General features: G+C 46.4%; 1 protein-coding gene across 1 annotated transcript in view; it reads right to left on the bottom strand.

The window, feature by feature from the left end:
* Positions 1-10,603, bottom strand: part of RBSN (rabenosyn, RAB effector) — a 30,235-nt gene extending 19,632 nt beyond the window's left edge. Inside the window, exons 1-3 of the mRNA XM_032411988.1 lie at positions 10,414-10,603; positions 7,928-8,248; positions 3,618-3,755 (exon numbers count right to left, since the gene is read on the bottom strand). Of these exons, the coding sequence (XP_032267879.1) occupies positions 3,618-3,755; positions 7,928-8,075 (286 nt within the window). The 5' untranslated portion in view covers positions 8,076-8,248; positions 10,414-10,603. The remainder of the gene's footprint in view (positions 1-3,617; positions 3,756-7,927; positions 8,249-10,413) is intronic.
* Between the last annotated feature and the right edge of the window lie 16,783 nt (positions 10,604-27,386).

Raw genomic sequence — 27,386 nt, 5'->3', positions numbered from 1 at the left:
ACAGAGATAGCGAGAGAGAGCACAAGTGGGGAGAGAGGAAGAAGCAGGCTCCCCACCAAGCAGGAAGCCCGACATGGGGCTTGATCCCAGGACCCCCAAAATCATGACTCGATCCGAAGAGAGACACCCAACCAACTGAGCCACCCAGGCGCCCCTTCAATGAGTTTTAAACACAAGTAGAAATTCAGCGAGTTTAGAGTCTTGCTAAAAATTCTAAGACAAGCAAATGAAAACAAATTTGCTAAAATGTTAACCACAGTTACCGTGGAGGCCATAAAGAGCAATACGAGACCTCAGAGTATGGTGGAGGAGAGCCTGGACTGGAGCCTGCCTGTGCTCAAACCTCAATTCTGCCGCACACTGTGTGACCTTGAACAAGCTCCTTAGTGTCTGTGTAACTTGGGAGTACTCCTCTACAAAATGGGGATAACAGTAGTACCTACTCCACAAGGTTGTTAGGAGCATTAAAAAGTTAAAATTTATGAACTCCTTAGAACACTGTCTGGCACATGAATTTTTGTTAAAAAGGACAGTAACATGGGAGATTTTTAAAAATCTCTCATACTTTCCTGTGCTTTCCCAAGTTGGTACACTATCGTTTTTCATCAGAATAAGAACAGTCCTTCTCAAAAAGCCCCCAAAATGTTAATGCTAACGGATGTCACTGGAAGAGCTAGTTAAACTGATTCCTTGATCAGTCCAGCAGCAAAGATCCAAGGACAAACCTTCTCACACAAATGGAACCAAATGGTAGCTTGTTGTTTCAGCATATCTGAAATATCCCCTCTTCCAAAGCACCAACGCACCCCAGCTGCCCTCACCCCCAGCACACAGTCCACTTCCTCTTCCCAACCATGGCCTATTCACTTATAAGTTGTGCCCCACCTGGAGCTTCTCACATACTATACTCTGCACCATCCTTGCTCTTTTCTCCCCTAACGATACTCTCTAACATCTAATTAAATTTTAGTTTCAAATTCTTAGGCGTGACCATAGATCTCTTTTTTTAAGATTTTATTTATCTATTTATTTATTTGACAGAGAGAGGGAGAGAAAGAGCAAGCGCGAGAGCACAAACAGAGCGGCAGGCAGAGGGAGAAGCAGACTCCCTGCTGAGCAGAGAGTCCAACATGGGGCTCGATCCCAGGATGCCGGGATCATGACCTGAACCAAAGGCAGACACTTAACCGACTGAGCCACCCAGGCACCCGGGCGTGACCACAGATCTTAACTTTTAAAATTTGCCATTCACTTGACCTTCCACAACTGTGACTTCCTCCAGTTGTTGAAACCGGCAAGTTAATCAGAAAATTGCTCTGATAATTTAACACTGGCAATCATGAAACAGGCTATCAAAAAGCTAATAAGAATTCACATGCCTGAAATTTCTCCTTCATGTTTCAAATTGACTTTCATATGTAACTCATTACTGTATGTATACTATCACGTTTTATTAGTTTCAGGTGTACAACATATTGATTTGAAAATTTTAATTTTTTTAATTTTAAGTAATCTCTATACCCAACACAGGGCTCAAACTCACAATCCTGAGATCACGAGTCGCACACTCTTTCCACTGAACTAGCCAGGAGCCCCTGATTTGAAAATTTCTTAAATTTTATTTTATTTTATTTTTTTAGTAAAGTGTAATTAACAATGTTACATTATGTTATTTTTATTTTTTATTTATTTTTTAAAGATTGATTGACTGATTAGAGAGAGAGCACACAGAGGGAAAAGAAGAGGGAGAAGCAGACTCCTTGCTGAGCAGAGAGCCTGATGCAGGGCTTGATCGCACGACCCCAAGATCATGACCTGAGCCAATCATGACCTGAATCAAAGGCAGATGCTTAACCGACTAAGCCACCCAGGCACCCCATATACAGTGTTATTTTTTTTTTAATATTTTATTTATTTATTTGTCAGACAGAGAGAGCACAGCAGGGGAAGCAGCAGGCAGAGGGAGAAGCAGGCTCCCCGCTGAGCAAGGAGCCTGATGCAGGACTCCATCCCAGGGCCCTGGGATCATGACCTGAGCTGAAGGCAGACGCTTAACCAACTGAGCCACCCAGGCATTCCTATAGTGTTATTTTTAAAGCCATTTTCTCCTACCATGATGAAAATGTTTCCACTCTCCAATATGGTAGCCACTAGCCACGGGTGTAGACTGAGCACTTGAAATATGGCTAGTGTATCATTGAGGAAATTACTTTTATTTAATTTTAACTTATTTAAATTTAAATAGCCACATATAGTTAGTGGCTATCCTATCAGACAGTGCAGTTCTAAGATTCTCCTCATTCAAAAAGACACATTCCATTGTGGCCCTATAAGAAGAATATGGTAGATGACTCTGGGTAAATATCAATTCCCTCCTTAGAGCCTGTTTCCTCATCTGTAAATGGGAATGAGCCATCACGACCTATTCCACCTCATGAAGCTTTTGTGAAAGATGCAAAAGATAATGAATATGAAAGTATAATAAAGCCTTAGGAGGAAATCATTATTTATCCATTGTATGGACAGAAAATATATTAAGTTTTGTTATCATACAACAGTTAAAGGACATGTAAAATTAGCTAGTTCAACATCATGTGGCATTTTTGGTAACAGCTCTGTTGAGATGTTATTCACAGACATACAATCCACCATTTAAAGCATACAAATTCCATGGTTTTTAGCATATTCAGAGTTGTACAACCATCACCAAAATAAATCTTAGAACATTTTCATCACCTCACAAAGATGTTTTTTTTTAAAAAAAGATTTTATTGATTTATTTGAGAGAGAGAGAGAGAGGTGAAGCACAGAGGGAGAGCGAGAGGGAGAAGCAGACTCCCTGCTGAGCCGAGAGCCCAACGTGGGACTTGATCCCAGGACCCTGAGATCATGACCTGAGCCGAGGGCAGATGCTTAACCGACTGAGCCACCCAGGCGCCCCAAGATGATTATTTTGAAAGTCAGTAGATGGTACCATAATTATGTGTTTCAGAAAATTCAGTTGCACAAATAAGTCAATGAGTGCCTCTTGCTAGGCAGGTAACATCCTCCATGAGAAGACAGCCCAGTCAATGGAGTCTCTGCCTGGGCTGATGTCAAACACCTGGATTCCTACCTCAGTTCTCTACTTCCTTAGCTGTTTGACTCTGGGCAGGCCCCCGTCCAGTGCAGTGAGGATTACATGAGTACACGTGTAAAGCATTTAATGCAGTGCCTAACACAAAGCAGATGCTCAGTTCATTCTGATCCATTCTTGCTCCACTCTGGGACATAAGGTCCATAAGAAGCTTAGACCGTTCTGGTTTACTGATGTCTCCTCAGCTGACTTTTTCCTTTTTAAAGGTTTATTTATTTATTTTAGAGAGACAGAGTGAGCATGCGATTAGGGGGAGGGCCAGAGGGAGAGGATCTTCAAGCAAACTCCCGCTGAGCACAGAGCCTGGACACAGAGCCTGTGTGAGATCATGACTTGAGCCGAAACCAAGAGTTGGACACTTAACTGACTAAGCCATCCAGGTGCCCCACCCCCGCTTTTTTTTCTCAGCTAACTCTTAAAACATCACCACGTACATATAGATGTTCAAACATTTGCTGAATGAATGAACAGAACTTCTTACCTAGTTCCTGGGGTTCCCACATGTAAGGGTCGACCCCTCCATAACTGAAAGACTCATATCCTTGTGTCCCTGATTCTGCTCGGTCATCTTCTCGTTTCAACAGCCTGTTCTTGGCTTTCTTAGCCTTCTGGACAAGACCTTAAAAAATGAAACAAATACCATAAATCGATCCATAAACATCTAGTAAAAAGTCAAAGGAAATCTCAAAACACAAGAGCTGATAAAATGACTATGCTTTATTTAAAAAATTTTGGATCCCAAATAAATTATAATAATGAGTCCACAACCACTGTATTACAAATACCACAGAGCATTCATTCACTCATATTAGCAGTAAGTTGGTTTATAATAGCCAATATACAGCTAAATTACTATTCATTGCCAAATTTAAGAACCCAATTAAAGTATAAAATCAAATTCAATGAGGGGGCCAAGGCAATGGAAATGTTTTTTTCTAGACCTTAACTGGGGAGGTGGTTACATGGGTATATACATTTTTCAAAACTCACTAAATTGTACACATAAAAACTTATGTGTAAACTATATCTTAATTAAAATAAAGTTTTTTAAAAATTAAATTCTACAGGGGCGCCTGGGTGGCTCAGTCGTTAAGTGTCTGCCTTCTGCTCAGGTCATGATCCCAGGGTCCTGGGATCAAGCCCCGCATCGGGCTCCCTGCTCAGCAGGAGGCCTGCTTCTCCCTCTCCCGCTCCCCCTGCTTGTGTTCCCTCTCTCACTGTGTCTCTCTCTGTCAAATAAATAAATAAAACCTTTAAAAAAAATTAAATTCTACAGTATTAATTTATGTACTCTATGGACTCATGAGCAAACCCTTTTTGTTTACTTCCAGGATGGGATTCAACGAAACCAACATCCCTGGGCTAGTGTTCCCCATAATGCTTAGCTGTACATAGAGTTCTTCTTCCCCTACTCACTTACTAAATGCATGTGTGAGGATATTGACAAAAAGCTTCAAGAAACAGGTATAACACCTACAACATAACACAAAGGGAACCAGACTTGGTAAGAAGAGAAAATGAATGCTTCCTGGATTGATTCTTTGCATGTACCAGGCACAAAACAAAGTGCTTTAAAAAAAATCAGTACAATGAATGCTCACAATATTATGAAGCAGGTGGTATCCATACTTATAAATGAGGACATGACATAAAAAGAGGGGGGAAACTTGCCGCACCCCAGATCACAGAGCTTATAGGGCAACAGGGCTACAAGTGGATACCTCATCTGTTTGAAACTGAGAACCCCAGTTCTTCCAAGCCAGCATGATTCAAAAACTAAGCGTCTGCAGAACAGGGTTTTGTTCCCTGTACTGAGGAGAGAGGACCTGCTGTTTGTTAAAAAGGGACAGCAGTCAACTTGTGTGGGAAAAAATTCTTGATCCTATGTTGCTCTCATCAAGGTTCTTAAATTTTGGGTAATTATCCCTTTCTGCCCCTAGAATCTAGTAGAAAATATGAGATTTCTTTTTATTTATTTTTTTAAAGATTTTATTTATTTATTTGACAGAGAGTGAGCACAAGCAGGGGGAGCAACAGAGGGAAAGGGAGAAGCAGACTCCCCACTGAGCAGGGAGCCCGATGCAGGACTCAATTCCAGGACCCTGAGATCATCACCTGAGCTGAAGGCAGGCGCTTAACGACTGAGCCACCCAGGTGCCCCGAAAATATCAGATTTAATACAAAATACAATTCTTCTAGATTTAATAGATCAATACTTCATGGAGTTCCCGCAATTTTTAAGTGCTCTGTCACCTGAATAACATTAAAAACACTACCAAAGCTTTACAAAAACCTAGGGAAATGCAGATATGGAGGGGCTGGCAGGCAGAGGGGGAACTGTTATACTCATAGATATGTCTCAGTTAGACAGTCAAGCTAGTGGCTACTCTGAGATGGCTTTCTCCCACTGGAAAAAATAAGGTCCACCAGAACTAAAGGACACCGTCTAAAATGCATTCAAGTAATCTCTCTTAACAACATGGGAGAGAAAACTGCCTGATGTAAACAAAGGGTTAGCAAACAGGAACTGGAGTTGGCATTCACTAATTCATTTTTGCAAACAAGACTAAACTGTGTCGGGTTAAACAGGCAGTCCATGCCATTTAACCACTTTAGGAGGACAGAAGAACACTCTGGCAACCTTCCCAGGTGTAGCACTTCAAGAGGGGGTCAATTAAGAACAATCCCATATGTTTTTAAAACCACAAAGCAGAAAAAAAAAGTAATAACAACAAAAACACAAAGCAAAAGCCACGATTAATTTTCAACCACCTTTTCTTACACTTACTGTACAAGTGCTAAACTGAAGCTGAACCAGGGCTGGGGCCCAAACTCACTGATCAACTTCTACTAATGACAAATTTATATTTTCTTTCTTAAACTACCTCCAAAACCTGATACCAAGGTTTGTTCTTTTGGTTTTAACATTTCACTTGACAAAACCAGCAATGTCATAAAATTTCTAAGAACCAAAAGACCAAATAAAGACATGACCTGCTTTTTGAAGGACTTTTCAAAAATCTTTGATGTCAATCTTTAAAACTTTCCTGATTCTAAATCACAGAAAACTCCCACAAAAGCAAGACTTCCTTCCTGACTAAACAAATGATCATGAGACTAAAGGAATGCTTAACTCAATTTCTTAGTTCTTTCTTCGTTCTCAATTTCTTAGTTCTTTCTAGAAAAACACAAGAGAATTCTTTCAAGTGTTTTTCACAACTCGTAAAATTTCTATTCTATTATTCTTTAAGTGGATTCCCACATCTATTATTCCCTAAGTAACCTTAAACATTTTTCCTCTAATAAATAGGTCACCACAGGAAGCTGAAGACATTGTCTAACCTCTGTAGCCACTAGCATCAAAGTCTTAGTGACATCACAGTATATGACTCAGTTCAGCTGACACTCAGGCTAGACGCTCATTAAAAATCACGGCGGCCCTTCAACTGTCCAAGAAAACCTAGACGATCAGTTTGTTTGCATTCTAGCTGCAGGACAAACTGTGATTGCAACACAGGGTCTGGTATCATCAGTGATACCAAGTGGAAAGAGCAGCACTAGACTCAGAGGTGACAGAAGACCTGGGGTCAAGGCCTAGTTCTGTCAATTCCTATGCGACCTTGGATAAGTCACTCAACATCTCTGAGCTTCACTTTTTCTCTGCAGAATGAAACCACTTTCTTGCAGAGTTGCTATGAGAATCAAAAGAAATAATATTTATGCGAGAACTCTGAAAACTATAAAATGTACATTTTTGGGGAGGCTTTCTAATAGTTACAGCTCTCCTCCAGCCTCATTTATCACAGCCCTCAGGATTTTGAAAATATTTGACTTTGTCATGTTTCTGGACAGAGGTTATAAATGTTAATGATTTCAACAATTTTTTCTGAACTGAAAAGTGAGACATGGAGTGGGACTATATGATTACAGGGGGCATGTGACTCACATGTGTGGAGGCCAAATTCCACTTAGAAATACACGATCCTCCCCTTCTCTCTCATCCAACACAGAATTGTGAATACACATCCAGACCTTTTTAATCTCACTGCCTTCAGAAATGCTGCCAGTTGGGAGAAGCAGGTGAAAGTGAGTTCCAGAGTAGTGGCATCATATTTAGGAGGACCGGAAATGAACACTATGTATAGTTAAAATTGCTTTGAAAAAATCTTTCTGCAACTCTCTATGACCTGAGGCCTGGGAAGCTCAAAAACCATGTTTAACTTTTTGGGTTGTTTCTCCTTGCTTTTCAACTATGACCTTCCTTTTTCTGGCCTGTAGAGGACAAGGGATAAGTGAAGAAGGAAGAATGGCAGAAGGCTTGAATTTGTGACAGGGAAATGGGTGTACAATGTGCCTCCACTTTCAGAGAAAAAGGAAAGGAGTTCCACTCCAAATTCTTACAGGCTGGCAATTAGATAATTCAGTGTAGCAAGAGACAGCAAAGCATAAGACTTATATTTACTAAGTTCAAAGCCAGGCCCTGCCTCACTATGTGATTTCAGGCAACTTATCTAATTTCTCTGTGACTAGTACCCTCATGAGTAAAGTGGGTCTCACAGTCCAATAGTTATTGTGAGAATTAAATGAAGTTCAATCATGGGAAGACTTTGAACAATGCCTGGCACATGGTAAGCATAAGATACATGTTCATATATGTTCACTGCTATTATTATTAATTTTCTATTGTTTATCACCGATGTTCTGGTGGCATCATAGAAGTTAATGAAACCATCCCATGAGTTAACGCTCCCACTGACAGAATAGGGTAAGCAAAAAATTCTTGCCTCTTACTTTTAATTTGCCCTTTGACATCACGGTCTTCCCCAGAGTGCTCTTCCTCATAATGTGACTGAAGCTGATAGAAAGACTGCAGGTTCTTCAGGCACAAAGGGCAAAGGAAGCCCTCCCTCACTTCCCCAGGGTCATCCAGAGAAGCCATAGCAGTGTCCCTTTCAACCCCTGCAAGACAGGGGCCTCATGCCAACAGTCAGCTTGATTCCTCCACAAGGGACCAGGGCTCTCACAGCATTAGCTTAACCAAGCAGCACACAGATGATGGAGAAGTGGTATCATGGCCCTGGATGAGGTTTCCTCTTTGGAGTAGGAGAAGCTCTGAAACAGGAAAGAGGGGGGAGGAGAGGGAGAAGAAAAAAAAAGCCCATTCAGGCTAATTAGCAGCAATTGAGAGTTTTCTTTGTTCTTTTCACAGTTCAACAAGATTTCTTAATGTGTGTTCAGTACAAGTTTGAAAACACAAAACTGCTTTCTCAAATCCTTACACCAAAACACAAAACCTTTAAAGATTTGAGAACATCACTGGACAATGGCAACTCAATGAAGTAGGGAGCACAGATTCCTGAAGATAAGAAAATTCAATTTCAAAAGCAAACAATACCAAGGCAGTTCTCTAACATTCACTCCAACTGGTCCAACTTCATAATTTGTATGCCATTTTAGCCGCTGGGGAAATGTCTGAAGTACTTAACAACATACAGAAATTTTTGACTCTTCACCCTGGTCATTTAGCCAACCACATATACTGAGCTCTTACACATATGTCAAAAATGCAAATAGAAAAAGAAATAGTGTCTGCCCTAAAAAAAAAAAAAAAAAAACAAAAGTAAAACCAACACCAACCAAACAAAAATCCCAACCTTAGTCTAAGGAGGAGCATTAGAAACCCAGTGGTAAAAAGAAAAATCTACTTTTTGCTTTATATTTGTAGAGTATTTTCTCTACAATGAGTTTACTAGATTTTATAAGCCAATAAATGACAGTTGAACAGCAAGCCTAATGTTCTCACTGCTTCAAAAACAAAAGGATTTGGTGCTTAAACAATTCAGGGCTTAATTAAGTTACATTTTCACTTTTATTGGGCCATGGCAAAGTCACTTCCAATGTCACCTCAGAAAAACTCCCAGTCAGGGAGAATCCAGACAAAACCATTCCACAAAAGTGGAGAAATTTCTCCGCAAAATCCTGAGGTCACAAACTACAGGAAAGAGTAAGAGGAAATACATGACCCTCAGCTTTGGATGGAGCTGATGAGAGGGCCTGTGAGGAGGGAATGCCTGGTCCTCAAAACTGAAGGGTAGCTGTGACCCAGAAAATAAACAAATGAAACACCGGGACCCTGTTTTTTTTCCTCTAAGAAACCCCATGACTATATACACACAGATCTCAGTCCCTTTTCCAGTCGCTGAAATAGTAGCTCCAGTTCCCACCCCAGCTAGTGGTTCATCAGATGCCCTGACTCTGAAAGCCCCCTTCCTTCCCATGCATTCACCCTAACAACCACAAATCAAACACACACACTACACACACACACACACACATACACGCACGCCCTTCACATCTCAACCCAACCTCACTTCCTCAAGGAAATGCCCCTTATTGAGGCATTCTACCATGGAACAGCTCCTGCACTTCCTTCAGGGCACTTATATCAATTTATAATCACAAATACATAAAATAACTAAGTACATAAGACTCTAAGTTCTGTAAGGGCAGAGCCCATGTGCGTTTTTCCCACCACCTTATCCCCATGAAGAAACGCAATAAAGCCTCAAGAATGAATGAATGCGTGAACGAACTCTAAAATCACATCACCGAACACAACACAAACCAAAGAAATGTACTACAAACCACCAAGCCAGACCCCACAACCATAACATATGCAAGCCCCTCACACCCTACACCACGTTAAAAATAAACATAAAACCTACATATCCTGAAATTATACACCCAGCATGAATGCTACCCGGCTACATGCCGCATACACTACACAGCCCACAGTCGCACTCATCACCGCCTCGACCGCACACAACACCCGCCACATAATTCAACACGATTATGTATACGTCGCATAACCACACACAACATGAAAGACCCGAGCCTACAGAGCAGGCATGACAACTTCACACATCGCACAGACGCCACACCAAACACTACAAAGAACTCCACACAAACTGGGACCCAAACGCCTCAAGCTCACACAACCAAGGAACCAAACACAAGCACTCGGGAGACAACCGCCCACCCACCCTCAGCCGCATAACCAAACACAACTATGCACGCCCCGCCTAACCACACAACCAAACAGAGCCCAATCGTCGCAAGCACACACAGGCGAAACTCGCGGCCCGAAAGCCACATCTCCCACCACGCACGTCACACCCACCACAACCACACACATCCCACACCCGCACGGCCCGCCCGTCTCTGTTCCTCAGGGGAGCCGTGCTCCCACCCCTCAGGCCCTGCCCGGCCCTCTGTACCCGGCCGCGTTCCCACTGGCACGCAAGCCCGTCGGGTCCTCCCGCCCGGGCTCTGGGCCTTTGCAGTCCCTCACTCAGCAGCAGCCGCCATCTCCATCGGCTGCTCGACGCTCGGCAGGCGCGCCTGCGCGGCACTGAAACCGGAAGACAGGCTGACAGACGCCTGTCGAGCGCCGAATCTCCGAGGGCGCGAAGGGGCCAAGGTGGGTTCCAACAGTGCAAGGCGGCCCGCGGCTTCTGCGCAGGCGCTGTAAGAACCAACGGGGTGGGACTCGGTAATCTTCCAAGGTTTTCCAGCCCCAGGTGCTTACCAGCAACGCGTTAAGGTCGGACCGTAGCTCTCTTCTCCGTTGTAGAGGTGGGAAAACTAAAACCTGAGATTCTTTCGCTTTTGGCCAACGTGTGCGATGGATGAGGGGGCGGAGGTGGGGGGATGTTTAACACTTCCTCCCCGACTCGCAACTGCTGTTCTGAATAAATTTGGGTCGATTTAAAGTTCCTGAGAGATAAAAGGAATATTCAGGAGACTTGGAGGATGTGGAAAGAGCCAGAATAGAACCACGTTAAACGTGGAGTATCCATCCCGAGGGTATATAGCATGGTCGAATCTGTGGGAAACCTGTGGCATTTTCAAATGCAAATCAAAACCGCAATGAGCTATATCACCCGACACCTGTTAGAATAGCTCTTATTGAAAAGACAAGAGGGGCGCCTGGGTGGCTCAGTGGTTAAGCGTCTGCCTTCGGCTCAGGTCATGATCCCAGGATCCTGGGATTGAGCCCCGCATCGGCTCCCTGCTCAGCGGGAAGCCTGCTTCTCCCTCTCCCCCTGCTTGTGTTCCCTCTCTCGCTGTCTCTCTCTCTGTCAAATAAATAAATAAAATCTTTAAAAAAAGAAAAAGACAAGACAAGAAATGACATGTTGGCGAGGATATAGAGAAAAGTGAACCCTTGTGCACTGTGGGTAGGAAAGCAAATTGATGCAGCCACTATGGAAAAGAGTATGGAGAGTCCTTGAAAAATTAAAAATAGAACTACCCTCCCATCCAGCAATTCCACTTCTGGATATTTAGCCAAGTAAAGTGAAAGCACTAACTTGAAAAGGTATATGCACCACCATCACCATTCCCACCATGTTCTTTGCAGTATTATTTACAATAGCTGAGATATGGAAACAACCTAAATGTCCATCCATGGATGAATAAAGGATATATGGAATATTATTCAGCCACACAAAAAAAGACTAAAAGCTTGCCATTGGCAACAACATGGATAGACCTTGAAGGCATTATGCTAAGTTAAATAAGTCAGAGAAAGACAAATACCATATGACCTCACTTATATGTAGAATCTAAAAAACACAAAAACAAAAACCAAGCTCATAGATAGAGAACAAATTGGTGGTTGTCAGAAGTGTGGGGGGGCGGGTGAAATGGGTGAAGGGAGTTGAAAGGTACAAACTTCAGGTTATAAAATAAATCATGGGGATGTAATGTACAGCTTGGTGACTATAGCTAATAATACTGTATTGCATATTTGAAAGTTGCTAAAAAGAGTAGATCTTAACAGTTCTCATCACAAGAAAAAATATTTTGTAACTGTATATGGTGAATTTGTGCAGAATTCACAAAGGAAGGAAGCAAGTAGGGAAAGAGGGAGAAAAGAAGAATAAATAGACTTATTGTGATGATCATTTTACAATATATGCAAACTCAAATCATTTTGTTGTACATGAAATGTATATAATATATAATGTATATATAATGACATATATGTCGATTATACCTCAATTAAAAAAAAATAGAGGATGGTCACTCAGCACCTACTCTGTGCTCTGCATTGTGCTGGTTAACACAGGGAAGATAGGCACAAAACTTCATCCCAGTCCTGGGAAGCCATTTGCTTTGTGCCCTGCCCAAGGGCTGGCATCCAGCAATGTCCTGGGCTCCAGAAGAAGAGCTGCAGAGCATGACGGGGAGATCCTGAGCTTTTGGATCAGAAGGTGACCTCAGTTCATGTTCCAGGAGTGTTACTTGACTCCTTTGCCTCCTGGTAGCACCATCTGTAAAATGGGACACAAATAATAGTTTCCGGGGCGCCTGGGTGGAGGCTCAGTCGGTTAAGCGTCTGCCTTCGGCTCAGGTCATGATCCCGGGATCCTGGGATCGAGTCCCGCATCGGGCTCCCTGCTCCGTGGGGAGCCTGCTTCTCCTTCTGCCTGCCGCTCCCCATGCTTGTGCTCTCTCTCTCTCTCTGTCAAATAAATAAATAAAATATATTTTTTAAAAAAGTAAATAATAGTTTCCACTTTGTAGGGGTATGAATATTGAGTGAGGTATGTGTATGTGGCAGTGAGTGTGTGTGTATGTGTGTACGCCTTTAACACTAGCTTTGGCTCTGGACAAGAGCACTGCTTCTGCGATTAGCACTGGGCCTCCAGCACCTTCCATTTAAGGACACAGGGCTCCCAGTAGGGAAAGCATTGAGTGGAAGGCAGTGCCCAGTGAAAAGGCAGGGAACTAGGGGTCCAGAGGCCTGGGTTCTAGCCCTGGCCACACCTTACTTTGTGACTTTGAACAGTTCCCTTCCCTCTCTTGGCCTCAGTTTCTTCACCTGTACAGATAAAATTAGTTCCAAAGACTTGCAAGCTCTGCTACTTTTTTCAGCCTGATGACCAATTTTTTGAACTTTATAGGGTTGGCAGGAAGGGACAGTGGTATCCCTTTGTGCATTGGCACAGACAGGGAAGAGACCTTGCCAACCTCTCAGAAGTAAAACAGGAGACCAAGCTCTGCCTCTCTGTCGCTGGCCTCTGTCTTAGGTCCTGGTAGCCAGGACTTGGGGAGTGAAAACACCCCAAGGTGTGGGGTGTAAGTGTCTGGGACCAGATAAGTTCCAGGACAGGTCGCTCTTACAGGCAAGACTATGTTTGGGGTCAGGTGATGGATCTCTTATTAAACCATTATGATTTTGCCGCTTGTTCTACCATTTACAAAAGCCAGTGTCACATTCATCATTTCACTTGCTCAGAAAAGCAGTGGCAATGTGACCTGCAGCTAGCTTGTGAATTAATTCTGTAAATCATGATGGATCGGCCACTGCTGTTCTATTGCTATTTTTAAGGGTGAGGATGGTAATGCTTTACACTTTATCAAAACCATTTTCATTATTGAAATCCTTTGGGTAAGGGTACCTGGGTGGCTCAGTTGGTTAAGTGTCTGCCTTCAGCTCAGGTCATGATCCCGGGGTCCTGGGATCGAGACCCGCATCGGGCTCCCTGTTCCGTGGGGAGCCTGCTTCTCCCTCTTCTTCTGCCTCTGCCCGCCGTTCCCCCTGCCTGTGCTCATTCTCTCTCTGATTAAATAAATAAATAAATCCTTTGGGTAACTCTATTACTATTTCCATTTCTATAATAACAGTGGCTAATGTTTACTGAGTGATTCACATGTGCCAGTCATTGTTACATGTGCTTTATGTGCAGGGACTTGTTTAATTCTCATACAATTCTATGTGGTACCAACTAATATCATTCCTATTTTTAAAGTGAGGAATCTGGCACACCTGGGTGGCTCCAGTCGGTTAGGCGTCTGCCTTCAGCTCAGGTCATGATCCCCAGGTCCTGGGATTGAGCCCCGAATCGGGCTCCTTGCTCAGCGGGGAGCCTGCTTCTCCCTCTCCCTCTGCTTGCCTCTCCGCCTGCTTGTGTGCGCTCTCTGTCTCTGACAAATAAATAAATAAAATCTTTTTAAAATATAAAATAAAGTGAGGAATCTGAGGCACAGAGAGATTAGGTGACAACCTCCACTTTTTCTTCCTCTGCGAAGGCCTGGTCTCTGAGGCTTCCTGCATCTCTCGGCATGTTCCAGGCACCAACCACAGACCAGGCATAGAGATAGAGGATGTGAGGAGAATAAGGCAGGATGGTCTCTCAGTCTGGGAGGAGGCCGTAGCTGGCAGAGGATACAAACACTCATGCAGCAGTTAGTTTAAAAATATACATATATATACACATATATATATGTGTAGAGAGAGAGAGAAAGAGAAAGAGAAGTGTGCACATGTGTTCAGATGCTCTGGCATCAAAGGGGAGGCTGATGAAATACCCCGTGGGAATTCAGGGAATTCAGGGAGGGTTCCCAGAGGCAGCAACACGTGAGCAGAGCCCCCAGGGAAAGATGATCATGAAGAGCCTTCCAGGCTAGGAGAACAGCGTATGCAAAGGCATGATCATGGGGAAGAACATGTGTCCTTTGAGCAACTTAGAAAAGTTCATTTGCGCTTAGAGCGTTGTTCCCAACACCATAGGAGGCTGCTTCTAAGGGTGGAATCTGGAACTCTTCACCTTTGCCTTCCACCTTATGGTTCTCTCTCTCTAGCTGTCTCCTGTCTCTCTCTTTCTGGACCCTTATCGTCAAAGTCTACCCACACAAGGCATCTTGGCATCACATTGAAACCCCTGAGCAGGAAAGGGAAATCATGATGCTGTAAACATACGTCAGGGGAAAGTGGGCAGCACGTCATGCAACTCCCCAAAGATCTGGCTTCCCTCCAGGCTGGCCCAGGCCCCAGTTCCGCGGGCCTCTGCCAACTGCCACTGTGGTGGTGAGCAGGCGGGGGGACCCCGTACAGGCAGGCACGCCCCGTCCGCCGGCACAGGGAGACGGGTGAGAACTGGCAGGGCCGTGGGAGGCAGGGCCTGGTCTGCAGCCCTGGCGGAGGGTGTGCCGGCTTGCGCAGTGTCCACGGGAGCTCGGTGGCACCTGCTCAAGGTCAGTAAGGGGGCGGGGGGGGGAGAAGCAGAGAATGGAGGAACAAAAAGAGTTAGAACAAGGGAAGGAAGGAAGGGAAGCAAGTAGGGAAAGAGGGAGAAAAGAAGAAGAAAAAAGTTAAGTGGTAGCAAAGCAATGTGGTTATAAGCACAGACTCCAGGTGTTAATCCCTGCCCCCGTAGCTATGTGATCCCAGGAAGGCCACTTAAATTCTCTGAGCTCTAGTTTCCTCATCAGTGAACTGGGATAATAGTATCTCGCTCCTAGGTTGGAGGAATCGGTTACTATTTGGAAAGTGCTAGAACAGTGCCTGGCACATAGGAAGGACCATGGAAATGTTTGTTAAATAAAGAAAAAGGGGGGGGAGCTGTCATTCAAATGCCTTGGCAGTTGTGTCAAGCTGAGTCAGGCAGTACCATAGGAGGTGTGAGGGTCCAGTCTGGTGTCATGGAGACATCTCTGAGAGTCACGGCCCTGCCAGATGGGAATGCAAAAGAGAATCAAGTAGTCACCACGTTCATGGATTCAAGGGAAGTGGGGGGTGGGCAGCGGCACCCTCACAGACCTGAAAAGGAAGGTCCACGTGGATCTCTTGGCTTGAGGGCCCGTGAGCTGCAAGGCCACCCAGTCTATAGGTTGAGCGCTGGCATCTCTTTTGACAAAGTAGGGCCACCACCAGCTGTAGAGGCCTTTGGTAAATGGGAGAGAACCCCCCCCCCTTCAACAGATGTGCCCTGTGCCTGCACTCACGCCCTGCACTTGGTGAGTGGGGCAGGGACTAGACGTCTGCTCCCACCCAATCCCTCTACTGTGCTGCCCACAACCCACACAGGAGTCCCGGGCCCAGGATTGAGGGGGAAGCCTCAGCACGGTCCTCCGGTCAAGAGAAAAATTACACTGCTTATCTGCAGCTTCAAATCTCATTCTTCTGACCTCAATCTCCAGAGATCTGTATGCTTGGCCGGTTGAGAAGTTATCCCAATTCCAGGGGCGCCTGGGTGGCTCAGTTGGTTAAGCGACTGCCTTCGGCTCAGGTCATGATCCTGGAGTCCCGGGATCGAGTCCCGCATCGGGCTCCCTGCTCAGCGAGGAGCCTGCTTCTCCCTCTGACCCTCCCCCCCTCTCATGTACTCTCTCTCATTCTCGCTCTCTCAAATAAATAAATAAATCTTTAAAAAAAAAAAAATGTGCTCTATCCATACAGTGGAATATTATCCAGCCATAAAAAGAAATGAAATTTTGGCATATGCTACAACATGGATGGACATTTTCTGATATGCTTAGTGAAATAGCCAGAGCAGAAGGACAAAAACTGTATGGTTCCATTTATATGAGATTCCCTAGAAAAAGCAAGTTCGTCGAGACGGAAAGTTGAACAGAGGTTATCAGGGGCTGGGGGGAGGTGGGGGAGGTTGCTGTTTCATGGGTATGGAGTTCTTATTGGGGATGATGGGAAGGTTTTGGGTATAGATAGTGGTGCTAGTTATGCTGCATTGTGAATGTATTTAATGCCACTGAATTGTACACTTATAAATGGTTAAAATGATAAATATTATGTGTATTTTACCACAGTTTTAAAAAAGTAATGAGGCCAACACGGCTGGAACAGAGGGCATGAGGGAGAGACTTAGAGGAATTCGTTCCCAGAGCTCAAGGGGAGAGGGCAGGTCATGGCTATTGCGAGGTGGGGGCCAGGGAAATGTTTGGAGTAGGGGAGGGACAGGATCTGGTCTCTGGCTTCTGTACTGAGAAGAGATGCAGATGGCAAAATGCCAAGTGTGCTTGGCACATACTGAACTCTTGACAAGTATCAGCTGCAAGCACATATCCAACAGTAGTTGCCTCCGGGAAGGGGAGCTGAAAGTGGAGGGCTCTGCAGTAGGGGAAGCAGAGGGCTGTGAGGAGCCGAGCCAGCCACCAGGGGGCGCCACGGGACCACGTGAGAGCCGTGCAGGCAACCCAGGTTTTCATCGCCAAGGTAGTTCTGCTGGTTCCTGTCCGAGGCCTTCTGAGGCTCTCTCCTGCAGTCCAGCAGAGGAAGGTGAGGACCCCAGCACTGTGGGGTGGGAGAGTCAATTCCCCCATCAAGCACCTGCACTGCTGAATTTGAGGCCCCTTTCTCTTGCAGGGGCTCGACTGAGCAGCTGACATCAGATGGCATCTGATGGCATCATGCACAGCCATGTTCTGGACTGGCCTTCTGCCTTCAACAGAGCTCATGGGTTCTTTTCTCTCGGGGACACCAGCCCAAACTTGCTCTTTCCACAGCCCTTTCATTACAGTAAATGGTGCCGCTGTTCAGCCAGGTGCTCCGGTCAAAAACCTTGAGGTCATCTTTGACCCCTCTCTTTCTCTCACCCTCCGCTTCTAATCCATCAGCAAATCCTGAGAGCTTTTACTCTGAAATGGATCTAGAATATGCCCACTTCTGCCCACTTTGCCACCACCCAAGCATCTCTCACCTGGATGACTGCAGTAGCCTCCTCCTGGATGCCCTTGTCTCTGCTCTCACCCCACCCACCCCTACAGCATCTGCTCCCCATGCAGATGGGGAGAGGGTCCTACTGGACCAAAGTCACGTCCCTTCTCTGCTCAGCACCCTCCTGGGGCTCCCACCAAAGTCCTCACGATGGTCCAAAGGGCCCTACCTGACCTGGGCCCCTGTGCCCCTCGGACTCATCTCCTGCCACCCTCCCCCACCCCCGGTATGCATTCGCGGTGGTCTCCTCAGGCTCCTGCTCTCCAGCAGAGGATGCTCCACCTCTTGACATCTGCACTTGCTGGTCCTGTGCCTGGAACACTCTTCTCCCAGATTCTTTAACAAGATTTTTTTTTTAAGATTATTAATTTATGTTAGAGAGAGAGAGTACCAGTGAGCAGGGGGAGGAACAAAGGGGAAGGGAGAGGGAGAGGAGGAGAGCGAATCTGAAGCAGACTCCACACTTAGCGCGGAGACGGACTCGGGGCTCGATCCCACGACCCTGAGATCACAACCTGAGCTGAAACCAAGAGTCAGATGCTTAACAGACTGAGCCACCCAGGCACCTCTCCCAGATTCTTAAATGCCTTACTCCCTCACCTCCACACACATGTCACCTCTTGCCTGACCACACTATCAAAATAGCACATCCTGGGCCAGAGCTGGGAGCAGAAGAGGTGAGGTGCTCAGGGTGCAGAATTTAAGGGGCACTCCCTCCCAGGACTGTGCCTTTTTGCACCCTGGGCGCCTCACTCGCTTCCCCCTGTTCCCGGCTGTTCACCAGCGTCCTTATCCTTTACTCTCTATGTCCCTACTCTGCATTTGTTTTCTTTCTCACTTAGGAATATGTGCCAGAGTTGACTGATCACCTCCCTCCTCCTGGGATGACAGCTGCAGGAGGGTAGGAATTTTGTCTCGTTTACTGCTGTATTCCGAGCCTCAAACCGTGCTGGCCCATAACAGGCCCTCGGTAAATGTTTGTTGAAGTACTCAGGGAACAAATGTGTGTCTTGAGCAGGTTGCTGAGTCTCTCTAGGCTGCCCTTTCCACGTCTGTAAAATGGAGATTATAGGAGCCCACCCCTCCCGAGCCGTGGTGAGGACTGAGATTGTGCGTCTAACACAAGTCATGTGGTTTCTTTTTTTTTTTTTTTAAGATTTTATTTATTTGTTTGACAGAGACAAACACAGTGAGAGAGGGAACACAAGCAGTGGGAGTGAGAGAGGGAGAAGCAGGCTTCCTGCAGAGCATGGAGCCCGATGTGAGGCTCGATCCCAGGACCCTGGGATCATGACCTGAGCCGAAGGCAGACGCTTAACGACTGAGCCACCCAGGCGCCCCAGTCATGTGGTTTCTGACGTACAGTGGGCAGTCAATAAAGGTCAGCAAGAACCAGTCACCTGGCCCCTCCCAGCTGCACGGAGGGCTGGGAACTGTGGACCAGGCTGGGCAGCTACATCCCAGAAGCTGCACACCACGCTAGAGAAGCACACGTCTCTGGTGGACAGCTGGCCCTTTCTGCCTCAGAGAGTTTCTCAAACTAGGTCTACACTCCCTGAAAGCCTCAGGCTTGAGCCTCTGCCAGGCTGTCAAGTCACCAACTTTGCTGGGCTGGTGGTAGAGACAACCCCAGGTATCAGCTGTGTACACCCCAGCCTAGGGAGGTGAGCCCCTGGATTGGAAAAGATAGCAGTGGAAATCTCATGGCCTCAGCATCTCTCTCTCTCTCTCTCTCTCTCTCTCTCTCTCTCTCTGAATCGTGAGGACACAACTTGTCCCAGCTGTCTTTAAGGCTGAGTTTCTGGCCAGCTCTCTTCTGCCCAGCAGATCAGACAGCCCAGCATGGCCAATCACAGTGAACTTGTGAGGAGCAGAAGACCCCAAAAGTATTGGGGAAAAAATAGAGAAGAGTCTGGGAGAGGCCAAGGCTTCCCCTACACGTTTAGGGCTCTTTTCCCCCTGACCCTGTGGGTAGCCAAATCTCCCCCACTCCTCACCTTTGTCTCCTCTCAACATGATCATTATCACTGGTGAGCGGACACCTGTTGCTCTTTCCTGGCTGGCGTACACCCCCCCCCACTGGTAACATCTCCATTCCTTGGGGGCACCACCCTCCCCTGCCTCAGTCTATGTGGTTCAGACAATTTCCTAAGCCCTATGCTACAGAACTCGCTATTGAATCCAGGATTTTCATGTGAGCTTTAAAATCCAGCTGGGCCCCACCCCGAAGCAGCCTCTCACACTCCCACCGGCCTCTCGCCTCAGCAGAGCCTTCCCTCCCTAAAGGCCCTGTGTCCACTCCTGCGCAGCCCCCAAAATCAGTGGTCCACAAGCATCTTCTGTATAAAGAGAGGCTGCCTCTGGCCAGGCACCGGCCCACAAGGACTGAGAGGCTGGTTTGGGGAGAGAGCCCCTCGTTACAGAAGCTCTGCCGGTCAGCTATTGCTGTGTAACAAACCCTCCTGAACTCAGTGACGTAAGCACTTATTTTTGTTCATCAGTCCGCATATCAGCTGGGCAGTTCTTCTGGTCTTGGTTGGGCCCTCTCATACATCCGAGATCAGCCACTGCCCAGGGGTGCAGGCCTGCTGATCTTAGCAGGGCTCTGTCACATGTCTGGGGATTGGCTGGTCTAGAACAGCTTCGACTGGGAGAAATGAGTCCTGCTCCACGTGGTCTCCCAGCTGCCAGCAGGCCAGGCCAGGCTTGTTCCCAAAAAGATAACAAGCAGAAGCAGGCGAGGTCTCCTGAAACATAAGCTCAGAACTGTCACTGTCACTTCTGCTGCCTTTTGGCCTTTCTGTTGGCCAAAGCAAGTCACAAGACCAGCCTAGATCCGAGGGTGGAGAGAGAGACCCATCTCTTTCTGGGAGGAGCCACAAAGGGGTAGGAGTTCATTCGGGGGCTGCCATAACAAAGTACTGCAGACCAGGTGACTTAAACAATAGAAATTTGTTTCCTCACAATTCTGGAGGCTGGAATCCAAGATCAAGATGCTGGTGGGATTGATTTCTTCTGAGACCCCTGTCCTTGGTGTGCAGGTGGCCACCTTCTTTCTGTGTCTGCGCATGGTCTTCCCTCAGTACATGTCTGTGTCCTAATTTCCTCTTCTCATGAAGACACTGTATCGGATCAGGTTTACTGTAATGACCTCATTTTAACGTAATTACCTCTTTAAAGACCCTATCTCCAAACACAGTCACATTCTGAAGGTCCAGGTGGGGGGGGGGGGGGGTTAGAACTGCAACATATGAATTTTAAAGTTACATAACTCAGTCCATTAAGGATAGAGACTGTTGCCATCTTTGTGCTCAATCTAGCACTGGACACCTAGCTTAGCCTATGTATGATGATGACCCTGCAACATAAACGTTAGTCACCAATTTGCTCACCAGAAAGCCGAAGCTCCCAGATGGTAAGTGGCTTATGGAGCCAGCACAGAAGTCCGGGTCCTCCCGACTGAAAGGCTCTCTCACATTCTCTTTTCCCCACAGCGGGTGTGTTCCGGGGCAGAGCCCAAGCCGGGGACAGGTCATCTGGAAAACCAGTTCTTCTTCTTGAATAAGCTGATGTGAGAAACAGGGCAAAGGCCAACCGTGTGGTGCCTCCAGGAGCCCCCCTCCTCACTGGACCCTGTCTCATGACAGAGCAAACACAGAGAACACCCAGGTCTCCCTTCCCTTGACTTGAAAACACACTGCTTATTTCTTGAAACTGAGAACCTTGAATTTGGGACCTCAGGCACACTTCCCAGCCTCCTGCAGGGTGCCATTCCTGGTCTGTTCCAGACACAGGTTTAAAGCAATGAATAATATCTTTCCCACATTCGTATCAGACTGCCTTTTACTTATGGGATAAGCTGTGCTGTTTTCCTGCTGCCTTCCCTTTGCACATGCCATTCCCTTGCCTGAAGTGCCCTTCCCTTTTCTCCCACCCCTTCTAAGCCTGGCTAAGTCCTAGTCAACCTTTAGAACCCAATCCAGGGTGTCTGGGTGGCTCAGTCGGTTAAGCATCTGCCTTCAGCTTGGGTCATGATCTCCAGGTCCCGGGATCGAGCCCCACATTGGGTTCCCTGTTCAGTGGGGAGCCTGCTTCTCCCTCACCCTTTCCCTCTCCCCCTCCTACCCCCCCAAGTTCATGCTCTCTGTCGAATAGATAAGTAAAATATTTTTTAAACTATTTCTTTATTTATTTATTTGAGATAGAGCGAGCACGAGCAGGGGGGAGGGGTAGAGGGACAGGGAGAAGCAGATAAAATTTTTTTTAATTTATTTTAAAATTTTATTTATTTAAAAAATAAAATTTTAAAAAAGAAAAAAGAACCCATTTCAAGGGTCTGCCCTCCCCTCCCCGTCCCAGACAGAGGTGGCACTTCATCTCTTATGTAGTCCCCAATCACATGTTTCCCAGTCCTGTCACTCCACGAGACTGTGAACTTCTCAAAGGAAGGAGAACTGTCCTACTCATGTACCAGCCACACCCTACTTGGGAGAGCTTGAGCGAGTTCGTTAACCCCTCTGTGCATGAATTTCTTCACCTGTAATTGGGTGAGGACCCAGTGACTTCCCACGTGCCAAGCTCATAGAATGGTATCTGGCACAAAGTCAGTATTCAATAAATGCAAGCTATCATTATTTGTGCTATTATCCCCCGGTGCCCTGAATAGGACCTGGCCCAGGAGTTATTTGCTGAATTAATGAATTATGAATGACCTTCAACTTCATGAGCAGAAGCGAGTGCATAGGGATAAGAGAGAAATAAGAATATCACCAAGCAGGGGCGCCTGGGTGGCTCAGTCATTAAGCGTCTGCCTTCAGCTCAGGTCATGATCCCGGGGTCCTGGGATCTAGCCCCGCATCTAGCCCCGCATCTAGCCCCGCATCGGGCTCTCTGCTCGGGGGGAGGCCTGCTTCTCCCTCTCCCACTCCCCTGCTTGTGTTCCCTCTTTCGCTGTGTTTCTCTCTGTCAAATAAATAAAATCTTAAAAAAAAAAAAAAAAAAAGAATATCACCAAGCGCCTTAAGCATTTTAATTAGCGCCTCCTCCACGCCCCCGTGCTGTCTGGCCACTGCTCACCGCTCCTATTTTTGTGTAGCCTGGGTGGCACTTTGAGGATCAGAATTTGGGGCATCATCTTCTGCCTGCGTCCTAAGCCCATGTGCCAGACCCGGTGGCCTCCCACATGCCTCCCAGCCGCCTGCTTTAAATAGCTTCCCCTTGCTAACTGTTAATATAAAGCCTGGAGCAGAGCTTATGTAAGCTGACCAATCTCCCCCAATTTAGCTGAGCCCCTGAGTCCTGTAAATCCCACCAGAGTGGGAGCCTGCGGGCTTCTCCTGCCAATAGGAGTTCTGCAACACTGTTCTTCTCGAGAGAGAGGTGGCAGAGCCTTGGGGGAGCTCTGGGATCCACTCACCTGTCCCTGGTGGTACTTAAAGAATTCAGATGCTTGTCTCGCAACCTCCCATTGATCTGGAACGCAGCCTGGACATCGGGATCTTTAACACTCTCCATGTGATTCTGATGGTCAGCAAGATTGAGAATCATAGACCCAGAGCCTCTGCCTTCCTCTACCAACCACTGGGTGGGCTCTTTCCTGGTATTAAGCAAGGGGTCTCACTTTCCTGACCCCCACCCCCTTTTTATAAGCGACAGCAACATTTCCAGGCTTCTGAGTAGTCATGCGCCTCCTGTGTAATTTTGCCCTGTCTACAAACTGCCTGTTATTTACTTTGACTACTACTTACTTTTAAATTTTAACCCCATTCTAAGAAGATGTGAAATAATGGATTGGAGGTACTAGTCTGTTTTTTTTTAATACACACTTAAATAAGAGCCAAACTATTAAAACTTAAACCCATATGCCACACAAAATCCTTTTGTGCAGAGCCAGGGGAGGGAGGAAGCAGGGAGGGGCCACCCAAGGGTACCTGGGATCAGGGATTAGAGGCTGCCTTCCAGGGCTGCACATCAAGGAAGGCGAGGGGATAACTCCCAAATCAAGGACAGCACAGGGGCGCCTGGGTGGCTCAGTCATTAAGTGTCTGCCTTCAGCTCAGGTTGTGATCCCAGAGTCCTGGGATCGAGCCCCGCATCGGGCTCCCTGCTCTGCAGGAAACCTGCTTCTCCCTCTCCCACTCCCCCGTTTGTGTTCCTGCTCTTGCTATCTTTCTCTCTGTCAAATAAATAAACAAAATCTTAAAAAAAAAAAAAAAAAAAGGACAGCACAAGTATGCTGAAAATGCTTAGAATATCTCTATGGGAACCTACAAGAAACTAGTAAAAGTAGCTACCTCTGGATCTTCTGGACTTTTTTTTTTTTTACTTTTAAAAATAAGTCATTTATTTATTTTTTTATTTTATCTTTTTAAAATATTTTATTTATTTATTTGAGAGAGAAAGAGAGCACAAGCAGTGGGGAGGGGCAGAGGGAAAGGGAGAAACAGACTCCCCACTGAAAGGGAGCCTGACGTGGGACTTGATCCCAGGACCCTGGGATCATGACCCGAGCCCAAGGCAGACACTTAACTGACTGAGCCACCCAGGTGCCCCCATTTTTTTTTTAAGAGAAAGAATGGGTGAACAGAAGGATGTGTCCCAGATAGAGATGACCGTGCCACACTCTAACTTTGGCTGAGGATATCCAGTGCTGTCCAGGCTGGAGAGGCACAGAGTTGGGGTGGGGACCCCTGGCATTTTGGTCACTGGAGATCTGCTGTCTTCTGTGTAGGATACTTTGGTTTCCTCAGGCTTCACCCAGGGCTGGCCTAAAAAACAACTTTTTTCTGAGTTTTGGCTCAGCGGGTTCTCTCTGAAGACATGTTGTTTCTCCATCCCATTCCTAGGTGCTGGGCCGTACAAGAGAGCCAGGCTGAGTGTGCCCAGGGCAAGTAGGAGGCCAAGAAGGCACCAGACTCAATGAGCTGGAGGAAGCATCCTGAGGGGTCCCCTACAGCAAGCTCACAGGGTCTGGGGGCCCAGAGGACAGAGCAAGGACCCACAGGGGCATCAGGAAGCAGTCACATAGTACCAGGTCTCAGTGAAGGGAACGAACTCTTCTTCCCAGCAGGGTTGTGTTGGTTAGGAAAGTTGCTCTTGAAGGAGTGAGGTTCCCATCACTGGAGGTGTGTAAGCATGTACCAGGGAGGTTGGGGAGAATTTTCCTACCCTCCCTGACCGTTGAGGCTCTTTGAATGCTGAGCTTCTGGGATTCCAACTCCCTGACATGAGCTCTGCCTTCTCATTTACTCGCAGGCAAAATGCGAGAGAAGGTAGGAGGTACCCTCCTGCCTCCATGCCAGTCTCCTTGCCTCCCAAGAAGAACTTAGGTGTGTCAGGAGCACTGTGATAGGATGATTGGGGAGATCCTAGGGGTCTTCCAGGATGAAAGGTCATTGTTTGGCATTGACGTAAGAACTTGGGCCTTGGAAAATTACCTTCAGGAACATAGGAGATGGTGGGAGCCCTTGCAACCTCCAAGCGAGTGCCTCTCAGAGCAATGTGGGGCCTCAGGCTGGACAGTGGCCTCCGACTCAGGCCTCCTGCCCAATTTGGCCTCCCAGATATAAAAACTGCAATGAATTTAGTTCAATTCAAAATAATTTTAAAAATTTGTTAGTTTTTTTGGTAGGTTTAAAACAAGAGGCGAGGTCATGTAATGAAAAGTGAATCTCCCTTTCATACTTGCCCTTTGGAGCAACCACCAACCCTGGTTTCCTCTAGAACTAGTCAGAAACATGCAAACAAATGCACACATCTCTCACGAAATGTGTAGTGAGCACCAACTAAGTGTAGGGATGGGGGCTGTGGGGTGATGGAGCACAGACCGGGGAGTTGGGCCTGGGTCCACGAGTCAGCTGGTAGTATTTAACTGTTCCTGTCTGCTAAGAGCAAATGTTTACTTCCTGGGGATGAGGCACTGTTCTACGATCTTTCTGGGTTTTTTTCTCATTTAATTCTCACCATGTATTAGTTGGGGTTCTTTGAGAAACAGGCACCAATATGGCATTAGTCATGAAAGAGATTTTTTGGGGAAAATACCTGTGAAGGAAAACAAGGAAGGAACTAGAATAAGATCACCAGATTTAGTAGACAAAAATATAGGACATCTAGTTCAATTCAAATGTCAGATAAACAATGAACACTTTTCTAGTATAAGTATTTCATATGCAATATAACTGATGCATCCTTATATTTAAAAAGTATTCATTGGGGCGCCTGGGTGGCTCAGTTGTTAAGCATCTGCCTTCGGCTCAGGTCATGATCCCAGGGTCCTGGGATCGAGCCCCACATCGGGCTCCCTGCTCGGCAGGAAGCCTGCTTCTCCCTCTCCCACTCCCCCTGCTTGTGTTCCCTCTCTCACTGTGTCTCTGTCAAATAAATAAATAAAATCTTTAAAAAATAAAAATAAAAAACATTCATTGTTTGCCAGATGGTATAAATGTAATTGGGCATCCAGTACCTCATCTGCAGACAACTGAGTCACTAGACCATGATGCAGGTCTGACCCCTTCTAGCTATTGTTAGGAAAAGTATAATATATATAAATGAAACCTAGTCATGAGACCCTTCAGATGTATATCAGTGTGCCATAAGCTTGGGGGATGATTATCAACATATATCTTGGTGGGGTAGAGATAAAGGAAGTTTCCAAAGGAATTTTTTTTTAAAGATTTTATTTATTTATTTATTTATCAGAGAGAGAGAAAGAGCACAAATAGGGGGAGCGGCAGGCAGAGCAAGAGGGAGAAGCAGGCTCCCCGCTGAGCAGGGAGCTTGACAAGGGGCTCGATCCCAGGACCCTGGGATCATGACCGGAGCCGAAGGCAGACGCTTAATGACTGAGCCACCCAGGCGCCCCTCCAAAGGAATTTTTTTAAAAAGATTTCATTTATTTATTTGAGAGAGAGAGAGAGAGAGCACGGATAGGCAGAGGGGGAGGAAGAGCAAGAAAGAATCTGAAGCAGACTCCACACTGAGCACAGAGCCCGATGCGGGTCTTGATCTCACACTCCTGAGATATGACCTGAGCCAAAGTCAAGAGTCCGATGTTTAACCAACTGAGCCACCGAGGTGCCCCTCCAAAGAAATTTTTATTTGTTAAAGAAGACTCACAGGATCCTGGAAGTCAGGATAATGTTAAGCTAAGATTGCCTTTTGCCCTAAGTAAAGTATTAACATGGAGACAGCTGAGCTCCTAGAGGAAGGTCACTCTGTCTCAAGGACTTGTCAATGGGCTGTAGGTACTAAAGAAATTTAACTGTTTCTTTTGCTTGTGTTTCCGCATCACCACCACTTCCTTTGCCTACGGGCTCTTATACCCTGGGCCACGAGCCCTCTGCCCTAATCCCCCCAGGGCTGGGTACCATACAACTGGAGACAGCCCCTATTGTCCCAGAGCCTGCTGGAATTATTCAACCAGCTTACCCTGCCTTCCCCATTCCTTTCCACAGAAACCATGATAAAGTCTCCTGCCCACCTCTTTCTCCTGCTCCTTCTCCCTCCTGACAGACTCAGGTGGGTTACCACACAGCCGTTGTGGCTTTGCCTGCCCCTTCCTCTTGGGAGAGCTGTAACAAACTATCTTTTTCTTGTTTTTTTTAAGTAGGTGCCACACCCAGTGGAGCCCAACGTGGGGCTTGAACTCACGACCCTGAGATCCTGACCTGAGCTGAAATCAAGAGTTGGATGCTTAACTGACTGAGCCACCCAGGTGCCCCGCAAACT

Source organism: Phoca vitulina, unplaced genomic scaffold, assembly GCF_004348235.1.
Source record: "Phoca vitulina isolate PV1807 unplaced genomic scaffold, GSC_HSeal_1.0 scaffold13, whole genome shotgun sequence".
NCBI lineage: Eukaryota > Metazoa > Chordata > Mammalia > Carnivora > Phocidae > Phoca > Phoca vitulina.
This window is presented reverse-complemented; position numbering and strand designations above follow the sequence as displayed.